The following is a 22,041-nucleotide window of genomic DNA, read 5'->3' on the forward strand; positions in this document are numbered from 1 at the left end:
TTCCGTTACAATGAGCAATGGGTTGCAGGCTTTATATTTCAGCATTACTGAAAAGCAAAAACACTTTGCCCTTTACTTAACACTAAAGTGCAAAGAACAATAGTGTGCAGTAGCCCATGACTACCAATAAAAAAATCAGCATTTAGCAGTTTAATGTTTCCATACAAACAAAAGGCGAATTCTGATTGGTTCCTATAGATTACTGTGAATCACACAATGCACAGTGCCCTTTGCACTCAGTATTTTTAAAATTAAAACTCTTCCCATTGATGCATACAAGCATCAATTTCTGATAGGATTATGTAGTTGATTTGCTAAAGCCCCTCCCCTGTGTACAACTAAAACAATGTCGGGATGTTGGGATGTTGGGATCCTAGTACAGGAAGGCTTGGTCTTTGATGTAGAGGGTCCTGATGCAGGAGAGGTAAGTGTTAAAAAAAAAGGATTTTACCTTAGTTAGGGTTATGGTTACAGGAAGGGTTAGGGGTATAGAGAGTATTAGGGTGAGAGGGCTTTAGCATACGGCATTTCTTCTTGTGTCATGAACTACAAGCATTGAGTTTAAAGTGGATTTCTATTTTATAACATCAGTACTTCCTATTGCATAATTTTTATCTAAAGTACCTCTATAACTTTTTCTAACAGTACCTTCTAAATGCATGTACATATCACCAAGAGATCCCTTATGCTATGAATGGTAAAAAAAAATATACCTGATAATGTGTAGTTTGCACGATTTATTATCTTTTTTTTTTATTTTGAAACTTTATTTCTCAATTTTACTCCTCTGAGTACATATACAACTGTTTGATAAACTATGGCTTACTCCTACGTTTTCTAAGTGTAATTTCTGTCTGCTGACTCGTTCCTCTGCTATCTGTCACTTTTGACATGTTTTCTGACACCAATAGGTAATAGGGTGACAGGGGAAGGAGCTCCAACACAGACTGTGATTGAAAGCCTCAGCTCTGTGCCAGTGGGCTGTGTGAAGGAGGGTGAGTCCCTTCCCTCCAATCATCTCTCAGCTGTTCTCACTGTGATTTGTAGCTCTCTGCCCCCTGCTTTCTAAAAGCTCAGACAAGCTATATAAATTCTGGACTTTGAACAGCTGTAGAGAAGAGATCACTGCAGATAAACAGGTGCAATGTATCTAGGAGGATTTGTTTTATCTCTGGGTATCACCTGTGGCTAGTCACTTCACTGGGTATATATATAAGGGTTTACAACCACTTTAAGGTGGCCCTACTTGGAGAATCTTAATGTATGAATGGCAGTACTCCACAGTGATCACCAGAAATCACTGTTCATTTGCCTGACTGTGTATCTAAAGCCATTTTTTTTAGTCTTTGATATATTGTGAAAATGTTAAAATCCCCATCAGGTGTTTTTTTTACCGTTTGTGTGCCTGCCGGGGAGATTTATTTTTCCTGGTGGCAAATAGATGATAAATCCAAAATGTTTCACAACAAGAGCTTGGAGGGGATTTTCTAATGAGGACAGCTATCTAAGAGGGAATTTTCCATTAATTTGAGGAAGTTTCCTTTACTTTTTTCAAGTTTTGTCTTTAAATATTTGATTGGTACCTAACCTTGACTGTATTCATTCTTTGACTTTAGCAAATAAGCCTGCAGATCTTTCTTTAATGAAAATAGCAATATTAGAATAAAACTTTCCTCTAAATACAGTATATTTTGTTATGTTTCTATGTGCTTATTAAAGGTCAACTCCACTTAAAGGTCAGCATCACGTTTATTTCCATTTGACATAGTTGTAGGAAAGTTGACTGATGGTGTCACACTCTTTAGAGTTTTCATTGTGTAAAATATATGTAAAATTAGTTAATAAATACAAGACAGTGACATTTCATAATGGTCCTTGGGTAATGAAAGAGATATAAACTCCTGATGGAACTTTTTTTCAATGGGATTTCAGTCCAGCCGTGCCCATCCAAAACTGAGATATCCCCTTTTGTGTGGCATCAGTGTTTGTTGCGTTTTGCTGCTATAATGATAATTTTGCTGCATTTCTATTTTATTCATGAGTCTATTTTCTTATTTTTTATAGGCAGCATCATCTGCTTTAAGCAGTTTAGGTCATGTCTACACAGCAATTGGTGACTACCCCAACGCACTGGCAAGTCACAAGCAGTGCGTTCTCCTGGCTAAGCAATCCAAAGATGAACTGTCTGAAGCACGAGAGCTGGGAAACATGGGAGCGGTCTACATTGCAATGGGGGACTTTGAAAACGCAGTCCATTGTCATGAACAACATTTAAAGATAGCAAAGGACCTTGGCAACAAACGGGAAGAAGCCCGGGCATACAGCAACCTTGGCAGTGCCTATCACTATAGAAGAAACTTTGACAAAGCAATGTCATACCATAACCATGTCTTGGAACTTGCACAAGAGTTATCAGAAAAGGCTATTGAGATGCGAGCCTATGCAGGCTTAGGCCATGCTGCACGCTGTATGCAAGACTTAGAGAGAGCTAAACAGTATCATGAACAGCAGCTAGGCATTGCAGAAAGTCTCAAAGACCGGGCGGCTGAGGGTAGAGCATCTTCAAATTTAGGTAAGATTTATCATCATTTCAACTGAGTTTTAAATGGAATGTCTGTGCATAACTGGTAAATTTCTAGGTCATTATTCAGGGAATTCAGTTACTGCATTGTAACAGTCACAGGAGTGTGTATATAATTGTTAGTTTTACCTTACCATTTAACTGCAGGGGTTGTGATTTTAAAATTCTTATAAAGTTAATTTTTGCGTGATGAAATTTAGTGATGAAGACTAGAATATTGCAGGAGATCATATCAAAGCTTACAGAGTAGGTAAGGAACCTAAAAGAAGCATAATATGATGTTACTTTACAAGTGCAACATTTATGAAACCAGACATCTCATATCATATGGGCCTAGGGCAAACCAAGTCCTCTGGTAATCTATCGATAAAGACCACTATAAATTGTTTGGTTGTACTCAAGAGGATCTTACAAAAAAAAAAAAAAAGAGATTGGTTTAGCACAGTGGGAGATCCCAATGCCTTTTCTTCCTTGTAGACTGAAAAGTACCCAGTCATTGTATATAAAGATGATCTGTAGCCACCCCACCACTTTTTTATTTCGTAATGCTGTATTTGAGAACATTTTTGCAGTTTACATACTATGTAGGGCAGTGGGGAAAATCTGTGGGCATCCTGTGCGGAAGCCTTTTTGAGAAAGAGCTTAGCAACCACTAACGCACTCCATCTTTTATCCACAGCAACATTACATTTACACACCATTGCTAGTGTGTTTTCTTGAATTGCCCTTCTGACCAATGTCTATATTGTCATGCTATAACCAAACAGCTTGGAAGTGTGTTGGGAGTGCTGTTCTCCCCATAATGGCCGGTGCTCCACATACAATCCAATGTTTCAGTAGAACTCCACACAGCGGTAAACAGTAACCTCTTTCAGCAGAAAGCCCAGGGACATCATAATCTTGTTTTCTCACTCACAGTATGGCATAACATTTAAAATAGAAATGCTGAACACATGCCTCTCTTTACAAGCTCACCTCATCGCGTACACATGTAAAAAGCTTTACTTCCGTGACCCAATGTCCAGAATTACAGGACACTCTATGCCGCAGCAGGCTTCACAATGTGACTGAGCCAAAAGATGAGGGACACATAAAACACCAGTCCTCCCACCACCATCAGGGACGCAAATCCAACCACAGTCACTCACTTCCTTTATCAGCTGGTTGCAATTTCTTCTATACAGGTGTGCCAACCCAGAAGTTCGCAAGTGGTGTTCATTCCGATATGTTTAACTGCAAAGGTTAATCTGTTCCTCTGATTCTCAGGAACTCAAGGTCTTTAACCCAGAGGGTTACACGTTATTCTCTCCCTTAACACATTACTTATACGAAGGTAATGCAGACAACTATTCCTCAATAAAAGTCCTTTTTACTTGCAGACTGAACAAATTTACATTAATGTTTCACATCATTCTTTATACATCCTCCACATACATGTGCAATTAATAATAGACTATTGGCTGTGTGATTTCCTTAGAGGGTGATTAGCTGTGCTGCTGGAATAATGCACCATCTTTAGCACTTTATAACATCAGTACAATGAGAACTTGTGCTGCCCATTCCTAAGATAGAAGATTGCCCATAAACATTGGAGTCCATGACGTGGATTCCCTGAAGACAGGCCCATTGGAGGGAATGTGATAAAGATGGAAAAAGAGCTACTTCAAATCACTTGGTCCTCACTATTCTACTCCCATATCGGACCCTCCTCGGTGATGGGTTCCTCCCCTGTATATATATATATAAATTTATATATATATATATATACCCCCAATAGACAGGATATGACACATGTGCAGAGGAAGTAAGTCATACATGATCCAACCCCTGCAGCATCAGCCAGAGATATTTAAAGTTACAGCATACCAGCAATAATTAATAGATGCAGAAACATAGTAAACAGCAGCATACAGCAGGCATCTGACTCTAAGGGGCCAATTCTAAAACATAAATTGAAACCAGTAAAATGTGACGAGGTTCCTTGAGGACCTCAATGGCTGCAAGATGCCGATGAGCTGCTGGTTTTTCAGCATGCCTATTCAACAGAAGTCGGACAGGCAGCTATACACACTAGCCAATTGTCGGCTGCCCATCTATTGACCATTTACTCTACTAATTAGGCCCGCAGTCTAGTATTACTGTGGCTAACCCAGCATGCATCATCTGCTTTAGACACATAGGGGAGATTTATGAAAAAAATGGTGCACACAGAATAAGGTACAGCTGTGCATAATAACTAATCAGCTTCCATGTTTTATTGTCAGAGCTAAATTGAACAAGCTGAAGTTAGAAGCTGATTGGTTACTATGCACAGCTGCACCAGATTCTGTGTGCATTCGTTTTAGTAACCCCCCCCCCCCCCCCCGATAGAGCTTGATATGTAATGTCCTAGTATACTTTGTGATACAAAGCTACTGGCTATTATATTGCAGAGTTATGCAGATTACTTGCTCCCAGTATTGTCTCTGCTCAAATAGGGCAAAAGCGTATTATACATGTTTTGCTGACTGTATTAAATTCAAAGATTTCATTAGAATATTTGCACAATTGGGTGCATTTACAATAGGCTTCTAAGTTATAGAAATCTCATCCCTGTCATTTATTTTTTATGCATGAGTTTAGCAAATATGTTACAAATGAGACGACTATTAAATTGGATTCAAGTGCGTTACATATTATTTGGTTTTGCCACATGCTATTGATCAAATGGTGCACAGTGGTATTCGTGAAATGTAATAATAGACGTGTCTCAGAATATTAGTAGCACAGCGATTTTTATTAGTAGCAGCCTTTGTTTTTCCGTTTTAGCTCTCTCAGCCCAAATTCCAATTCTAAAGGGGATTACTGTGAATTGTGTGTATGTGTGTGTGTGTGTGTGTGTGTGTATTTCTGTGTGTTCAATGCTGATTGCAAATTCTACAGTGTAATTACTTGCTTCAATGTTCTTCGTTATTGTCTTTATTTTAATTGCTGTTATGGTGTTATTTTTATAATTTGCTTTTCCAAGTATTTTACAGTATGAATTAAACTATTTAAACATTTATAGCAAAGAGCAAAATTTAAAAAAAAAACATAGTATTATTATTATTATACAAAATTTATATAGCGATAGCAGTTTGCAAACCGCAAAATAGTAGTGGACCTTTAGATGCCTGTACAGCAAGATATGCTTAGCTAACCTAAACTTGGGTTAGCCTAGCCATAACCAGTAATTCCTTTATAGGGAGGAGCAGTGAACTAAATCGTAAAACTGGCTTTTTATATGTCTCCAATGGAGAGATCCCCCTTTATGATTTCCAAGCTCTACTGTTTGCAGAACATGGAGTCTCACTCCTCCCTCTGCAGTCTGAGATGTTTTTTTAGAGGATACAGAAGGTGGATGGTCCTGGAAATGAATTTGTGTGATTCACACAACCATGTTTGAGCAGATAGGATAAGACTCTATTGGGGTATTTTACCCACAATCATGTGCCCAAACCAATATATAGGGTTTGGGATGGACTGGACAGTTGTGGTCATACATGTTTATAGCCAGGGTTGAAAGCTGTGTATATTTCTAGTGTGTGCAGGGAATAACAGAAGAGGTTTTGCGATGAATACATGTGATCATAGTACTATCTATGGTTTTGTTTGCTATGAGAATGTTCAGTTAAACACTGAAACAGGGGCATAAATACAGGGGTTGCAATTGCAACCGGGCCCCATGCTCCAGGGGGCCCATGCAGTTCCACTGTATACCTGGATAGGAGGGGCGGCGGGGGCAGCATGTAGAGAAATCACTGTCCTCCTTTTTCCTCCTGTAGCTTCAGGAGGAAAATGGAGGAGATTGGTTCCTCTGTATGCTGCCCCTGCCACTCCTCCTATCCAGTTCACTTGTGTTCTGCGGTCTCTGGGCCTCTGTGTGCTCCCCTGGTCCCCCCCCCCCCACTGGGCCAACTGCAGAACTTGTGATAGGGTCCCACTGCGGGACCGTAATAAAGGGCCCCGCAACAAGAGTGAAGGGCCCCAGGATCAGTGGGAGGAGCCCCGGGCTTAAAGGGAAGGGCCCCGGCCAGGTGTCCGGGGGGCCCTGCATGGTTTCTTGAACCGGGGTCCTGAAGGTTCTAGTTACGCCTCTGCACTGAAATTAATACATATGAAAAGAAACATGTATAGCCTCAACAGGGAAGGACAAAACCAAAGAAAGGTCTGCATCTATCAAACTTTCCTGAAAGGCAAAATATAATGTGTTTTCCCTGCTCTCATATTGGGAAGAAAATGGATTTTGGATGTGATTATCACAGTTTTCTAAACTCTCTTTTACTGTCTGTGCTTATTGTATTTTAGTCTCAATAGATTTAAAAACGAAAAGTTTAAAACTGAAGTCCAGAAAAGCTGCTTTCTGTTGGCGGATGCAGTAAGGGGCAGTGTTGTGCGTGATTCAGTGTATCACGTGGCTCCTTTTTTTTTTGTACAAACTTTATTTCAACATGCCTGCATTTTATTGTAGTGCAGCTCTAGGTTGTGTTGCAGTATGAATGGGACACATAGGTATGAATGGGACACAAATGAGAATCCCATTTTTTTTTTGCTTAACATACAGATCACGATTCTCTTACGATTCTCGGCATTACATTATCTTTCACATTATACAAAGAAATCAGGCTAACTTTACTGTTTTTTTTTTTTATTAATTAAAGTGTATTTTTTCCCCCAAAAAATGTGTTTAAAAGACCGCTGCATAGTGTGACATAAAGTATTGCAATGATCGCCATTTTATTCTCTAGGGTCTCTGCCAAAAATAATAATGTTTGGGGGTTCTAAGTAATTTTCTAGCAAAAAATACAGATTTTTAACTTGCAAGCAACAAGTGTCAGAAAAAGGCTTAGGGCTCTTTCACACGGGCGGTCCGATCAGATCCGCCTGTCAGTTATTTAGGCGGATCTGATCGGATCCTCCATGTAGCTCTATGGGGCAGTGGGTGTCAGCGGAGGTCACCTCCGCTGACACCCGCTGCCATCCGCATCCGATCCTGTGCTGAAATCTGGACGGATGGAAACCCTATTTTTCCATCCGTTCAGTAATCGGAACGGAGCGGATCTGATGAGAGCGGACAAGCGGTCCGCTCTCCTCCAATCCCCCATAGAGGGCAGCGGGTGCTGAGACACCTCCCTCTCCGCTCTGCAAGCGGAGACGGAGCTGTCATCCGCCCGGCTCAGCGGGGATCGTGGATCGATCCCCGCTGAGCAACACGGATCCGCCTACGGAGGCGGACCGTGTGAAAGAAGCCTTAGTCTTTAAATGGTTAAACTGACCTCACTCGCAGACTGAAGTTCATCCCTTTGATCTAAAAGAAAGAAATGAAACATTGTTTATCTTAATGAAATGTAAACGAATCCGCGCTTAGGATAATTTTAGATTCCTGGTATTTAGTATTGGCTGCAGCCCACCTTTATACTATATTACTAAGAATATAGTGAGAATGAAGAGAAAGGAGGGGGAAGGTGTATGGCGCTGCCAAAAACTGCTGATGTTTCAATATGTTCAAAATTTAGGCGTTATAGACACATACAAAATAAATCACCACTATGAATAAAGTGTCCAGTGCATCCTATGTGTCTTCCTATTGAATGTGCAATACTAAAAGATAATACAAATAAATAATAAATATTTGTGCTGAAAAGTGGATATAGAATAAGTGAAAATTGGTATGATGAGGAAATTAGATGAAATGTATGAATTAAAAAATGGATAAGGGAGTGGATTGTACAGAATAAAAATAAATATATAAAAATATATAAAAATGAATCCACTAAAAGTATGACTTAAATAAGGTGCACAATAGGTAAATAAATATTATAGCAGCAATGATACAAGAATAAATAAGTCCGTTACACCTAAGAAAGAACAAATAGTCCCACAATGCAAGAAAATTCCTAAAAAACTTGGCAAAAAAAGTGACTTGAGTGCAGGTGTTCTGATGAAATATTAAAGGTGCTCAGGTATATGGTGACCGTTCAGTGCTCCCCGCACCCCTTGGACCGCACTCACCAGAACTATGTACCCCTTCAGGGGTATCAGGCCTTGTCTATAATCCTGGATCTTCTCCACTGACCATCAAAGTGGTTGGGTGGTCCGATTATCTACCCGAATCTTGTGAACCAGGTTCCTTGATGTTAGGGTCCGAAGGTGTATCGATATATGGGGGAAGAAGGCTCACATAGAGTAGTACTGCTAAGTTTTAAAATACTTTATTGTATATAAAAATTAGGTACTCACAAAGGGAATAGAGGGTAATGGCATAGAAAGCAATAATAGCGCACTTCCGGGACGCCGTGCGTTCCACAGGGCGGATGTGCGTTCCACTTAGGCGGATGTGACGCGATGACGCTCTACGTACGTTTCGTCGTTCTCAGAACATCCCTCCTTTACCAGGATACAGTAGGTTTCTGTGTCTGTGATGTCATTCCTCCTTCTGCCTGAATTTCAAAGCTGAGTCAGAGAGCTTTGAAATTCAGGCAGAAGGAGGAATGACATCACAGACACAGAAACCTACTGTATCCTGGTAAAGGAGGGATGTTCTGAGAACGACGAAACGTACGTAGAGCGTCATCGCGTCACATCCGCCTAAGTGGAACGCACATCCGCCCTGTGGAACGCACGGCGTCCCGGAAGTGCGCTATTATTGCTTTCTATGCCATTACCCTCTATTCCCTTTGTGAGTACCTAATTTTTATATACAATAAAGTATTTTAAAACTTAGCAGTACTACTCTATGTGAGCCTTCTTCCCCCATATATCGATACACCTTCGGACCCTAACATCAAGGAACCTGGTTCACAAGATTCGGGTAGATAATCGGACCACCCAACCACTTTGATGGTCAGTGGAGAAGATCCAGGATTATAGACAAGGCCTGATACCCCTGAAGGGGTACATAGTTCTGGTGAGTGCGGTCCAAGGGGTGCGGGGAGCACTGAACGGTCACCATATACCTGAGCACCTTTAATATTTCATCAGAACACCTGCACTCAAGTCACTTTTTTTGCCAAGTTTTTTAGGAATTTTCTTGCATTGTGGGACTATTTGTTCTTTCTTAGGTGTAACGGACTTATTTATTCTTGTATCATTGCTGCTATAATATTTATTTACCTATTGTGCACCTTATTTAAGTCATACTTTTAGTGGATTCATTTTTATATATTTTTATATATTTATTTTTATTCTGTACAATCCACTCCCTTATCCATTTTTTAATTCATACATTTCATCTAATTTCCTCATCATACCAATTTTCACTTATTCTATATCCACTTTTCAGCACAAATATTTATTATTTATTTGTATTATCTTTTAGTATTGCACATTCAATAGGAAGACACATAGGATGCACTGGACACTTTATTCATAGTGGTGATTTATTTTGTATGTGTCTATAACGCCTAAATTTTGAACATATTGAAACATCAGCAGTTTTTGGCAGCGCCATACACCTTCCCCCTCCTTTCTCTTCATTGTTTATCTTAATGTCTCAGCACTGAGCAATGTTATGATAAACTTCCTGGCTGTTTTATTTTATTTTTTTGCAGCTGTGAGAGCGGAACTGCTCTTACATGAATCGTGGAAATGCCAGATTAAAATCGTGAGGGTGGTTGACTCACGATCACGACTTTTTAATGATTAATCGTGCAGCTTTAGTGGGAATTCACCCTCAGTCTATTCATCATGTGCATGTGTATTTATTGCAGATCTGTGAAGTAATCCAGTGTACCACTGTTCCTTGTAATAAAGACCGGTCACTGCTGCTCACTCTCCTTGTGCAGACCGACCGGTCTTTTCTCTGCCCACTCTTGTAGTTTTCTGCAGGCAGTCTGTAGTGGGTTGGGCCTTCTGGGTCCCTCCCACAGCTCTTCTCTCTATACAGTCTTTGTACAGTATAGTGATGATGTCACTGTTACATTTACAAAGTAAAGGCATTTTTTACACACAGAGTGGATTTTATCCTTTTGGGAAATAAATTAAAATTAAAGTTTGTGTGCCCAGAGTTCAGCTTTAAGTTTTGGATAGACTGGGGAAACATCTGTCAGGATTTTATTGCTGTCTGTGTGTCTCAGTGGGAAATTTCCTGTCACTTCCTATCTCAGAGACATAACAGGATAGGCCTATGTAAAAAAAAGCGCAATTTTTATTTTATAATTTATATAACTTATAATATTGATCCATTGCTCCATATTTTTAGCAAGCAATAGATACCTATGGCAGCCATCTGCAAGGGAAGGCCATGCAGAGCTGGATCCGTTTTGCTGTGTCTTAGCATGAATTCTGCATACATATGCCCTGCATACATTTTAGCATAAATTGCTCTGTAAATACTTTTTTCAGTGTTTTTCTATGCAGTCATTTGACTGCAAACCTACAGCTCTTCTGTGTAAATGTGTAGCTAGTGTGTGAACTCTGTCTCCTGCCGACATAGCCTAGAGTAATGGACGCCGGCGGGTGATGTCACTGCTGTAGGTGATTCAACCCCGCTGTGAGTCCTGCAGATTTAGAGAAGCTAGAAGATTTATAGGAAAATATATGCAAGACAACGGGGAGGCAGAATTTAAAGCTGGTTTATTTGTAAGCATTTCTTTCTACTACAACTTCAAAGAAATGCAAACATTGTTTATTGTCAACTCCTTTGCGAAAACATTTTAAAATGCATGGACATCAAACTCTCATTTAAAGTTGAATGAAACCCTTCTATCCTTTACAGCCAAGGAAGCTGCCATCTTGGCTTCTGTTTGATCTGCAGTTCTGCAATTGCCAAGGTGCTGCACATGTGATCAGTTGTGACAAACGTTTAATAGCTTGATAGTTCAGCTGAGAGCATAAGCAACTAAGATAGTTATCAGCCATTGCATGCTTTGGATGTATCTAAGTCTATGAGTGTAGTTCCACTTTCAGTGAGTGTGAGGTCATTGAGAATTTTAGCAATCATAAACCAGTGAAAATGCCACCAAACTCCAGGATAAACAATTATTGTCTGAGTACAAGAGGCTTGTGTACTCTTACTTGAATCTGGGTGTGCTTTGGATTTTTTTCTAGATCTTTAAAGGGTAACTCCACTTTCGTGGGAAAAAATACCAAATAAAGAAAAAACAATATAGCGTATACCATTATGACACAAATCATATTGTGATTGAATGTTATTAAAAATGACCTTTCCTTTTCAATCTGCAGCTGTTGTAATGTTCTTATAATGCAATGCAATATGGCTACCTGGAGCAGTTCTGTACACAGAATGTGTACTGACCACACCCCAGAAACATAATTTCCTGCTTGTGTGATTGGCTCACCAATTTTCCCAGAAGTCTGCACTAAGATACAAGTCAGATTTCTGGCATCCCCTGCAACAAAAAAGTTATTTTTAGTGAGATTCTCCCAATAGGAACACGTCTAAATGGATGCAGGCCCAGCAGCTTTCCTCATTAGAGTCCTGCAGCTGCACAGCTGATTTATAATTATGAAACCATTCCATTAGACCCACTTAGCACAGTGGCACAGAGGAACAAACAATGATTTTTTTCAGAATAACAAAAGTTACGAATCTGCAACAAAGTTTGTTATAATCCTTGCAATGTACAGAAATCACCCAGAGGGGAATGTTTTTTTTCAACAAAAGCGGAGTTACGCTTTAAAACAATCCAGCATGAGCCTCTTGTAATAAAGATTGGTTACTGTTGTGTTGTGACTGGTCTTTTATCCACCCCCTTCCTGCAGTACAGAGATGATGTCACTATTACTTTTACTAGGTAATAATTGAATTTCCAAAGGCATTTGGTGCTCTCATAATGGATTTATATCCTTTGTGGTTACTGAGGAGGACATACAGTATTGACTAGAAAATAGTTTTCTTTTTTTTCTTTTGTTTTCACCAGCATGGCTTCTTATCAGTGGCCTCCCTAAACTCTAAGGCTCCATACACACTGGCTTAAAAATCGCTACTACTACAGGAGTTTTGTGTTTTGCCAGTAGAAGTAGCTCAATGTTATCCTATGTGTCCATGTACATTAGGACGATTACTGGCATATTTTAAGCTCAACGTTTAGAGGCAGGGAAAAAAAAAACTCTTCTGGTTTGCATTTCTGATTGGAGCTTTCTGGCAGAAAAAACACTAAACTCCTAAACTCATCTAAACTATGTACAAAAAAACTCTCTATATGGGCATTTTCTTTCTGCCAAGGGAACGCTCACTTTTTTAAGCCGAGCATGCACGGAACCTTAGGGGTCTTTTTATAAATGTTTTCACACAATATTCACTCATTTTTCTACCTGATTTTTTATGTGATAATGAGTGAAAGTTGGATCAGATCATTATTAAATAATTTGTTTAATGACAGAAGCTGTAGTAAGAACTTCCTAATATAATTGGATATCTCAGATATTGCTTGTAGGGGATTTATCTATAGCCACAAATAAATACATTACGTCAGCCCAGGGTTGCCAATCCCAAGATGCTAAATTGAAACTGATAAAATAGAAATGGATTTAAGGTGTCTTAACCCCTTTAAAGGCTTTTGGATTTATGGTTATAGTACCTTTGGGGTTGACTTGGGGTTGGCTGTTCACTTTGCCAGGGAATTAGCACATTGCAAGGGAATTTTCCCTTAGCTTACTGAATGTGGTGGAAATTCAATGTGTGAATTATACCCAAAAATTCTCTTGCATAGCCTTTTCATCTTTAGTAAATAAACCCCATGGAATCTGTAAAATACAGCATATTTTATTATGCTACACAAAAACATAGTAAAATGAACCACCTCTTAAGCAACTGGAGGGTTCACCTAGTTTTAAACTACAAGTGGTTTTATTGATTGCTATGCAAATGCCTACATTATTCAATTCACTTGGGCGTTCAAGCATCACAAAATAGGAATAATTAACAGAGGCATTTCATTTTCTGGTTAGTGACCCCGAGAGCACCTTAGCCGTTTTCAGCTGACAGAGTGTGGTGGAAGAGGATATTACTCTGTGTATTACTGTTTTGTGTCTTCACTAGATCAATGTCACTTATCTTCACTCATTAAATGACCACACTTGTGCACGCCTATAGATGCACCCTTCAGAAATACTTCAAACTTAGCAACACAAATGCATTCAATCAAAAAAAATCCAAATCAGTTTGCCTGTCATTTCACGAAATTAGTACTCCTTGATTAGATGATTTGCAAATCTATGCAGTTCTCTAAAAGTCTCTGTTCAGTAGAGGTCAGAGAGGAATTAAATAGTTCTCGACTACCATGCGTAAAAATCACCCCATTGTTAACAAAAGTCACGTTAATATTTGTGGCCATTAATAAGGCCTCAAGGTCACAACCAGGGCAAAGTCATGACTTTCAATACACTTTCATCATTACAAATATTCATATACTGTATGTGTTTCTATTATGTATTCCTCTTGGTTATTTCCAAAGGTATGAGGACATCTTTTTTTAGTTGTGAGCTGTTTTTATTCTCTTTTCTTTAAAAAGAAGAACTTGTCTTTGTGACCGTGTGAACAGCGGCATTGCAATTTCTGTTTCGTTATCAAAACGCAACATGTCGTACTGTTGGACTGAATTGTTTAACTTTGTAGCCAATGGCAAACAAGTAAAATGTAGGGTCAGTTTTCATTACTCATGCAGGTTTTTTTCAATGACCGGTGGAAAGGTTACTTGAAAGCAAACTAATGAGTGAATGAAAATGAAGACATCCTTAAAAGAAGGACTGACAACAGACTGAAGGAGGATTATGGCTGCAGCAAAAAAAGTTTTGTATTTCTTTTAGCCTTCAAGTAGTTAAATCGGAAGTAAAGGCAAAGTAGGGGAGGGTTATAACCCCATATCAGTTTTTTTTGGGGAACGGGCCATCTGTGTTTCATTGGTGATATTTCCCTTCACGTTCTGTCCCATAGCCAAAACAGGTAGTCAAACAAAGTCTCTCCAAAGTGGGGGAATCTCTATTTCTCATCAGAATTAGCACCCCTATTGGACATTTTCCTCTCTGTTCCTGTTCTGGTGAAAACCCCAAATTTAGAATTTTCTTTCACCCTTGCTGATAACAGTCACAAGGGCAAATAGAGAGAGTAAATCTGTCATGTACTTGTGGTGGAGGCTGATGTGCAAAGGTAGGCTTCTCTTACATCTCTGGCTCAGGAGCCCTGGTAGAGTCACAGGAAGCCACAGCACAGAGTGTCAGGAATGCTTGATAGATCTTCCTCTGGCAGGGGCTTACTAGTTGGCTGTCAATCCTAAAGGCATCTGGAATAACAGACTGGTTGGGTACCAGCTGGCACTCCTGGCAGAAAGTCAGGCACAGGATAGTGGGTATAGGTACAGGTGGAAAGTCCTTTAGCAGTGCCAGACAGTCCAAATCAGCAACTGGCAGGTTGATTAGATGCAGACACCAGGCAGAGGAGTAGTCAGAAGCCAAGCTAGGGTCGGTGGCAGTGGAGCAGACAGACCCAAGGAGCAAGCAGAAGTGTAATCCAGGAGACTGGCCAGGGGTTAATGCAGGCAGCATTCAGGCAGGATCAAAGGCAGATCAGTTCAGCAGCAAGGTCAATCACAGGAATGGGTAACAGAATGCTCAAGAAATATAGTATATCAAACAGCAGGGACCTACTGCAATAGCCCAGCTTAAATAGCCATACACCCATGCCCAAGTACAAGCAAGGACTTTAGTGGTTCCACACTTCCACATTCCCCGACAGAATCACTCCAAATAACCATGTTAGCCTCTTGCGGTACTTTTTCAACAGAGCTTAGATTGGGAAAGGAAGGAAAAGAACAAGGAGCCAAATAGCTGTGCAGCAGTGCTCACATCTTAACAAATAACATACTTAAGGGGAAGACACTCAGCATAGTGAGGGAAAGATGAGCTTGTTAGTATGTTGCTTCTCTTTTCACTGTCCACCCACAGGCAGGGGAAGAGACTTGCCACCTCAAAATGTGCCTTTGGACCCTGCAGAAGTCTGTTTGCAAATACTTTGTGAATGATGTCAATGTCACATTCTTCCTCCATGGACAAATGTGACATTTATAACAAAACATTTAATCCCTATGGGTGGGCACATGTAAGTAGACTTGCATCGGCCTATACCTGCCCACCTCTGGTCCAGTCAGTTAAAGTGGACCCGATCGCAAACTTTTTCTGCCTGGTCTGACAGACCTGAATAGACCTGAAGATGTGCCAATATAGGCAGATGCAAGTCCTCTAACCATAAGGATGCATTGCTGTATATTTTGATCCATGTAAAAATAAAAAAGGGGCCTTGCTAGTTCTTGAAATTACCACTTTTTGCACCAAACATTCTCCATAGCATTAAATATGCTTTACTAGCACAACCTGATAATTTAATGCATGTGAAAATGTAAGCATCATAGTTATGAAAATAGAAAAGAAGGTCCTTACTTGCTGAGACCCCATGGTTATCAATATTTACAGCGAATGTTCTCTTGCACTGAGGCCATTACTTACTATGTCTTCAACGGTACTTTCAGTGGAAACAGCAGTATTGTTAATTTTTAAGCAGATTTGTTGGAATGGTACTTAAAATGGAATCTCTGGTGAATTGTAGAATTGGAGATGAACAAATAAAAACAGTGCGCAGCTGTTGGTGTGATCTAAGGGGGATATGATATTGCTCTGTGAGTCTGAAAGCTGAATGTAACAAACTAGATGTGTGTTGCAAGTTCTCAGACCTGTACAACAGGGAAATCTGGATTTGTACCAGAAGCCACGTGCTGTCATCATTGGGAGAGCAGATGGCTTCAGAGATTCTGGCATGTAGAATTCTGTTCTACCTTGTTTGATGGCTTTAGGGGGATTTGGAAAATGGCTAATAATTGGCTTTCTCTGGAGTCACTAATATACGTTTAATTGGTCTGTATAGTAATTAGGTGTCTCCATATCAAATGATTATATTACATACACGTGACACAATAATTAATAATTAAGATATTAAAAACATTTTTTTTCTTTATTTTTTTATTTCTCAAAGTATATAAAAATAAACAAGAAACAATCTGATTGTTGTAATTAGAGTCAGAATTTAAGATTAGGATTTGGCATGGAATATTTTTGGTGACAGTTAGGAAAATGTTTGTACAAGCATTTTAAGGATTAGTTAGTGATAGGTTTTAAGGGTAAAGGTTAAGTAGAGAATTGGGTTAAAGTATACCCAGCATCAGATATTTTTTCCTGCTAAGTGCATGCTTGCTGAGTAATGTATAAATGTAACTCTTACAGGTATTTATCACCACTCACAGAGATCTCAGTAGTCATCCTAACAATGACTACTAGGCATATTTCTTCAGACAATATTTCGTTTTGGCATCTACTTCCCATACTGAGATGCTGGCACAGAAATGACACAGTCGTGCAAATCTCTTGGTGCATATGCAGGTCTTGGCTATGTTCACAAATGTCTAACGCTGAAGCCTAATGCTGAAGCAGCTTGCCTTTGGGCCCCTTCACATTGGCGGACTCCACCAACTGATCCGTCTGTTAGTGGGGAATCTGCCCGCTGATTCCCGCTGAGCAGGTGGATGACAGGTCCATGTCTGCTCCACATATGCAGAGCGGACATGGACACAGCCAGCTTTTATTAATACAATTTTTTTTTTAATTCAAACTATACTGTAAAATATGACATGTCAAGTATAGATTCCTACAGATTCATCAAGATCCACTTTAAGGAACAAGATCCGGATTGAGTATCATGCTTAGGTTTAGTTTAACCACTTGCCGAACAGCCGCCGTACTAATACAGCGTCAGGTCAGTTCTATCCCGCGAAACGACGTACATGTACATCGTTTTGCGGGACAGCTAGTGGGGGAGCGCACATGCCAATTGGCCACAGACGGAGCCAATCAGCGGGTTTGGCGGCCGCGATGTCACGAGCTTTGGCTGTACATCTCCTTTAATGTTAATTAGGTAGCAAGCTAGCCTTCAGGTCAGGGTGGTATTAACTGTCAGGGTTGGTTAGAGGTCAGTTGGAAAGCTGCAAATAATTTTATTTACATCTGTTTTCAGTGTTGTCCACTGGTATTTGTCCACTTTATGCTTCTGTTCACGTAAGGAAGAAGTTATAGGTAAGTAGAAAGGGGTAATGTAAACTGGAGCAAAGAATGATGGAACAACCAGTCAAATTACTTATTTCTGATGGCAGTTTATAAATTATTAAGGACAACAGCTTCTCTTCTCCTTTGTCTCTTCTGTTGTTTTCATAAAGCACCCCCATGGGCTTTACTTGTCAGATCCAGATCTTCCACCGCTGTGGTAAATCTACAGCATACTGACAGACAGAAAAGTGTAAACACTTATGAGAGATGATCACTGGATTGTTAGAGTGGTTCTAACCATGCTTCATCCAAATGTAAAATATTATTTTTGGATGTCATTTTTTACCAATGCGTGTAAGTTTGGGGTAAAGCTAGCTGTCAATGGACAGTTTGGGAAGGGCTCTCATAACTGAAGTTATTATTGTTCCCAGTATCAATAAGGGTTTATACTAACTAAAAACAGAGGATTTATAGTGATTTGTAAAAAAAAAAAACTGTGAACATCTGCAGAACCCCTGCTAAACCCATGGTGCCCAACCTTCAGCTCATTGGCTCTAATTGTGCAGCCCTTGGGGCTCCTGAAGTTGTTTGTGTTTTCCTTGCCTAGGTGATTACTCAGGTCAGTGAAGGAATTATATTCTTTAGAATCTAGTAGTAAAATGGTTTGTTTATTTCTTTCAATTATCCCACTTTTGTGTGCTGTCCATCCTTTGAAAATCCCTTGGTCAAAGGCTTATATGCTTATTAAAAGGGAATTTGGTAGAAAGCCCTAACCCCTGAGGTGCTCATCATTTGTATTATGATAATTGTAATCTATTTAATGTAAATGTTCATGGGTACATTACACAAAAATGAAAATCTACTCATCAGTTGTGAAACTTAGCTAGTATAGTTCCTGAATACCCCCAGTTATGAATAAATTAGAGCACACTATATACAGTGGTTGTGTTTGGACTGTCTATTTGTGTGATTCTATTATCACTGGCATATGTGAGAGTTTGGTGAGCTAGATGACCCTCCCACCCCTCTTTATTCATAAAAAAAAAATGAGTAGGTGAACAAATGGTGGCCTAGCGTTAGACCTGGCTGTATGCTATGGTTCAGGTTGAATTTCACACCTAAAATGTAAGTATACTCTTCAACCTACAACAAAAATGTGTTCTATTGACGCTTACCAGTCTTTAGATGTGAATTTACTTATTTTCTATTTTTTTCCCTTTATTTTCACCTGGTGATCCTACCAGTAAAATTCTTCCTAAGGCAACAATGCTCAATTTACCATACTTTATTGTCAAAACATAGGGGGTGATCTGTAGTCCAAAGATGGAACTAAGCAAGACTAATAACACTGCTGAGATTTCAGTGCAGAGCAGGCACAGTGCACAGTTTTGAACTCAAGCTCACTGGATTTCTGGCAGGATTTTTTTTTTTGCACTTGACAAAATGATATAACCTAACACCTCCATATTCACTATATTGTCAAAAGTATTAGGACACCTGCCTTTACACGCACATGAACTTTAATGGCATCCCAGTCTTTATCCGTAGGGTTCAATATTGAGTTGGCCCACCATTTTCAGCTATAACAGCTTCAACTCTTCTGGGAAGGCTGTCCACAAAGTTTAGGAGTGGGTCTATGGGAATGTTTGACAATTCTTCTAGAATAGCATTTTGTTGGACTGACTCGCAGTCTTCGCTCAAATTCATCCCAAAGGGGTTCTACTGGGTTGAGGTCAGGCCAGTCAAGTTCCTCCACCCCAAACTATTTCATGCATGTCTTTATGGACCTTGCTTCTTAACAAAATAAAAATGATTTCATTAGCAAGAATATATTGAAGAGCAAGAACTGCCATGAGATTTACCCATTTAGTGACAGCTCCGGGTAAACCACAGTACTGTAACATTCGGAAACCTTCTAAGTTTTATATGACATATTTCCCCATACAGTTTCTTGTAAATGGTTACTCTCTTTCAAATTAAAACTTTCCAGCTATAGTTTTACTGCATATTGCCTGAAGGAAGCTGTACAATCAAAACATAAAACAGCCAGTTTTAATACTGTAGACCAATATCTGTGTTTTTCTCAGAAGGGTCTCTAAAATCAGTGTTTCCATAGCCTCTGCTTAACAATTAGTGGACTAATTCTTTCCAGGTTTCCTGCTGACACAAATACTGACCAGAGATGGGCAAAGGAATCATACAGAAGGATGGCCAGAGAGAAATCTGCCTGTCTTTGAAAGCAACTGTATCCATTGCACTTTATCTTCTCACTTGGCAGTACATGCACGGTGTAGTAATTAATTTCCTCTTCTCTGTTAAGGGTCATTCTTATTGCTCATAGATTTTCTCACAAGGTAAAAAATCTTTTTACGTGATAATGAGTAATTCTATCTGAATTACTTAAGAGTACCTCTTTGGGTAGCCCTCCATGGCCTGATATCATAGCAGACCAGGCTATAGAATTAAAAGTAGAAGTGAAATATTTGCACTCAAGTGAACCTATGCATATTTTTAGCTGCTGACACTATGCCTAGATACTTGGCACTACAGATATAGGTATATAACAAGTGCAGCGCTCACAAACCCAAAACTAAAAGGATACAAATAAATAGTAATAAAAAAGAATAATATGAATCACCAAGATCTTACTGCCAAAGCCTCTCATACAAGTTTAAATAGGCCCAACCCTGATTAGTTTTCAAGTTCAATTAAAATCAGGGTAGTCGGGCCATAGGCCTTTCTCTTAACCACAATGACCAGGCCATTTTTTGCAATTCAGCACTGCGTTATTTGACTGACAATTACGCGGTCGTGCAACGATGTACCCAAAAAAAAATTGATGTCCTTTTTTTCCCACAAATAGAGCTTTCTTTTGGTGGTATTTGATCACCTGTACAATTTTTATTTTTTGCGCTATAAACAAAAAAATGAGCAACAGTTATTAAAAAAAAAAAAAAACAATATTTTTCACATTCTGTTATATAACATTCCCAATAAAAAATATTAAAAAATCTAATTTTTTTCATCATTTTAGGCCAATATGTATTCTGCTACAAATTTTTGGTAAAAAAAAAATTCCCAATAAGAGTATATTGATTGGTTTGCGCAAAAGTTATCGCGTTTACAAACTAGGAGAAAGATTTATGTCATTTTTATTTATTTAATTTTTTTTTACTAGTAATGGTGGCGATCAGCAATATTTAGTGGGACTGCAAGATTGCGGCGGACAGATCGGACACCTAACTGACATTTGTGACATTGGGGGACCAGTGACATTACTACAGTAATCAGTGCTAAAAATATGCACTGTTACTGTACTAATGACACTGGCAGGGAAGGGGTTAACACCAGGGGCGATCAAAGGGTTAAATGTGTCTTTAGGGGTTGCTTTATAACTGTGTGGGGGATGGACTTATGGAATGAACACAGGAGTGATTAAAGTGGCCCCATCTCATGCCGCCACCTTTACTGGGCTCTGCCGTCCAATCACGGAGCCCGGGAGCGATGTGACCAAAGGTAACACCTGCACAGCATAGAGAGAGAGGAACTGACATTGTTCCCCACTCTCTGTAACCAAAGAAACTGCAAGCTACAAGTATATCGTCACTTCTAGTTCTGCCTCTCTGTTTTTACTGGCCATTACCGTACTCCCGCATGCATATGTAAACAGTGATCGCACCACACATATGAGGTATTGTCGTGAACGTCAGAGCGAGGGCAAAAATTCTTTCACCAGACCTCCTGTGTGCCTCCAATCTGTAAAGGCATTTAAAGCATTGCCAATGGAGAATTTTAGGTACCATAGTTTGCCATTATTCCACAGGCGGATGCAATTTTAAAGCTTGACATGTTTGGTATCTATTTACTCGGCGTAACATGTTTATATTTATATTTTACAAATTATTAGGTATTATACTGTGTTTGTATCATATACGTTGTCACGCTAACATAGTGAAAACATATGGCTCAAAACAAAAATCCACATCAAAACGGAGTCTAGCAAAGGAAAATAGGGTGTATGAAATAGTCCAACTCTAATGTATGTCTTGAGGAAAACATCACTGATATTGTGCAGAGATTGGGCTATTCCATTAATGTACTCACCACGTGAGCCATCGCCATTGTAAGAAATACACTCTTACCAGAATGAAATGACCCCCAATACAGAGTCTGATTCGCCTGTTATAAATACTTCCACTGGGAGCATTCAGTTCACACCCATTGGTTCCAAGAAGTCAGACTGGCTTTCTCTCTAAGATTGGTAAGGACAATGGTGACCATAAGTATAACCGAATATCCACATATCCACAGGGTATCAAAGCAAGGAAAGCCATATAGTGTAAATCAGCTAAAAACTTTAATGTAAACATTTGATACACATTCTACTCACATGA

The 22,041-nt window shown here is 39.4% G+C and overlaps 1 protein-coding gene across 3 annotated transcripts in view; it reads left to right on the forward strand.

Annotated features, from left to right (window-relative positions):
* The window catches only part of TTC28 (tetratricopeptide repeat domain 28), an 866,848-nt gene that overhangs the window by 515,835 nt on the left and 328,972 nt on the right, over positions 1–22,041 (forward strand). For all 3 annotated transcript variants that reach the window (XM_082244143.1, XM_082244144.1, XM_082244145.1), the window contains one exon: positions 2,065–2,572. In XM_082244143.1, the coding sequence (XP_082100269.1) occupies positions 2,065–2,572 (508 nt within the window). The remainder of the gene's footprint in view (positions 1–2,064; positions 2,573–22,041) is intronic.

This window comes from Pelophylax lessonae, assembly GCF_965119305.1.
Source record: "Pelophylax lessonae genome assembly, chromosome: 1".
Taxonomy (NCBI): domain Eukaryota; kingdom Metazoa; phylum Chordata; class Amphibia; order Anura; family Ranidae; genus Pelophylax; species Pelophylax lessonae.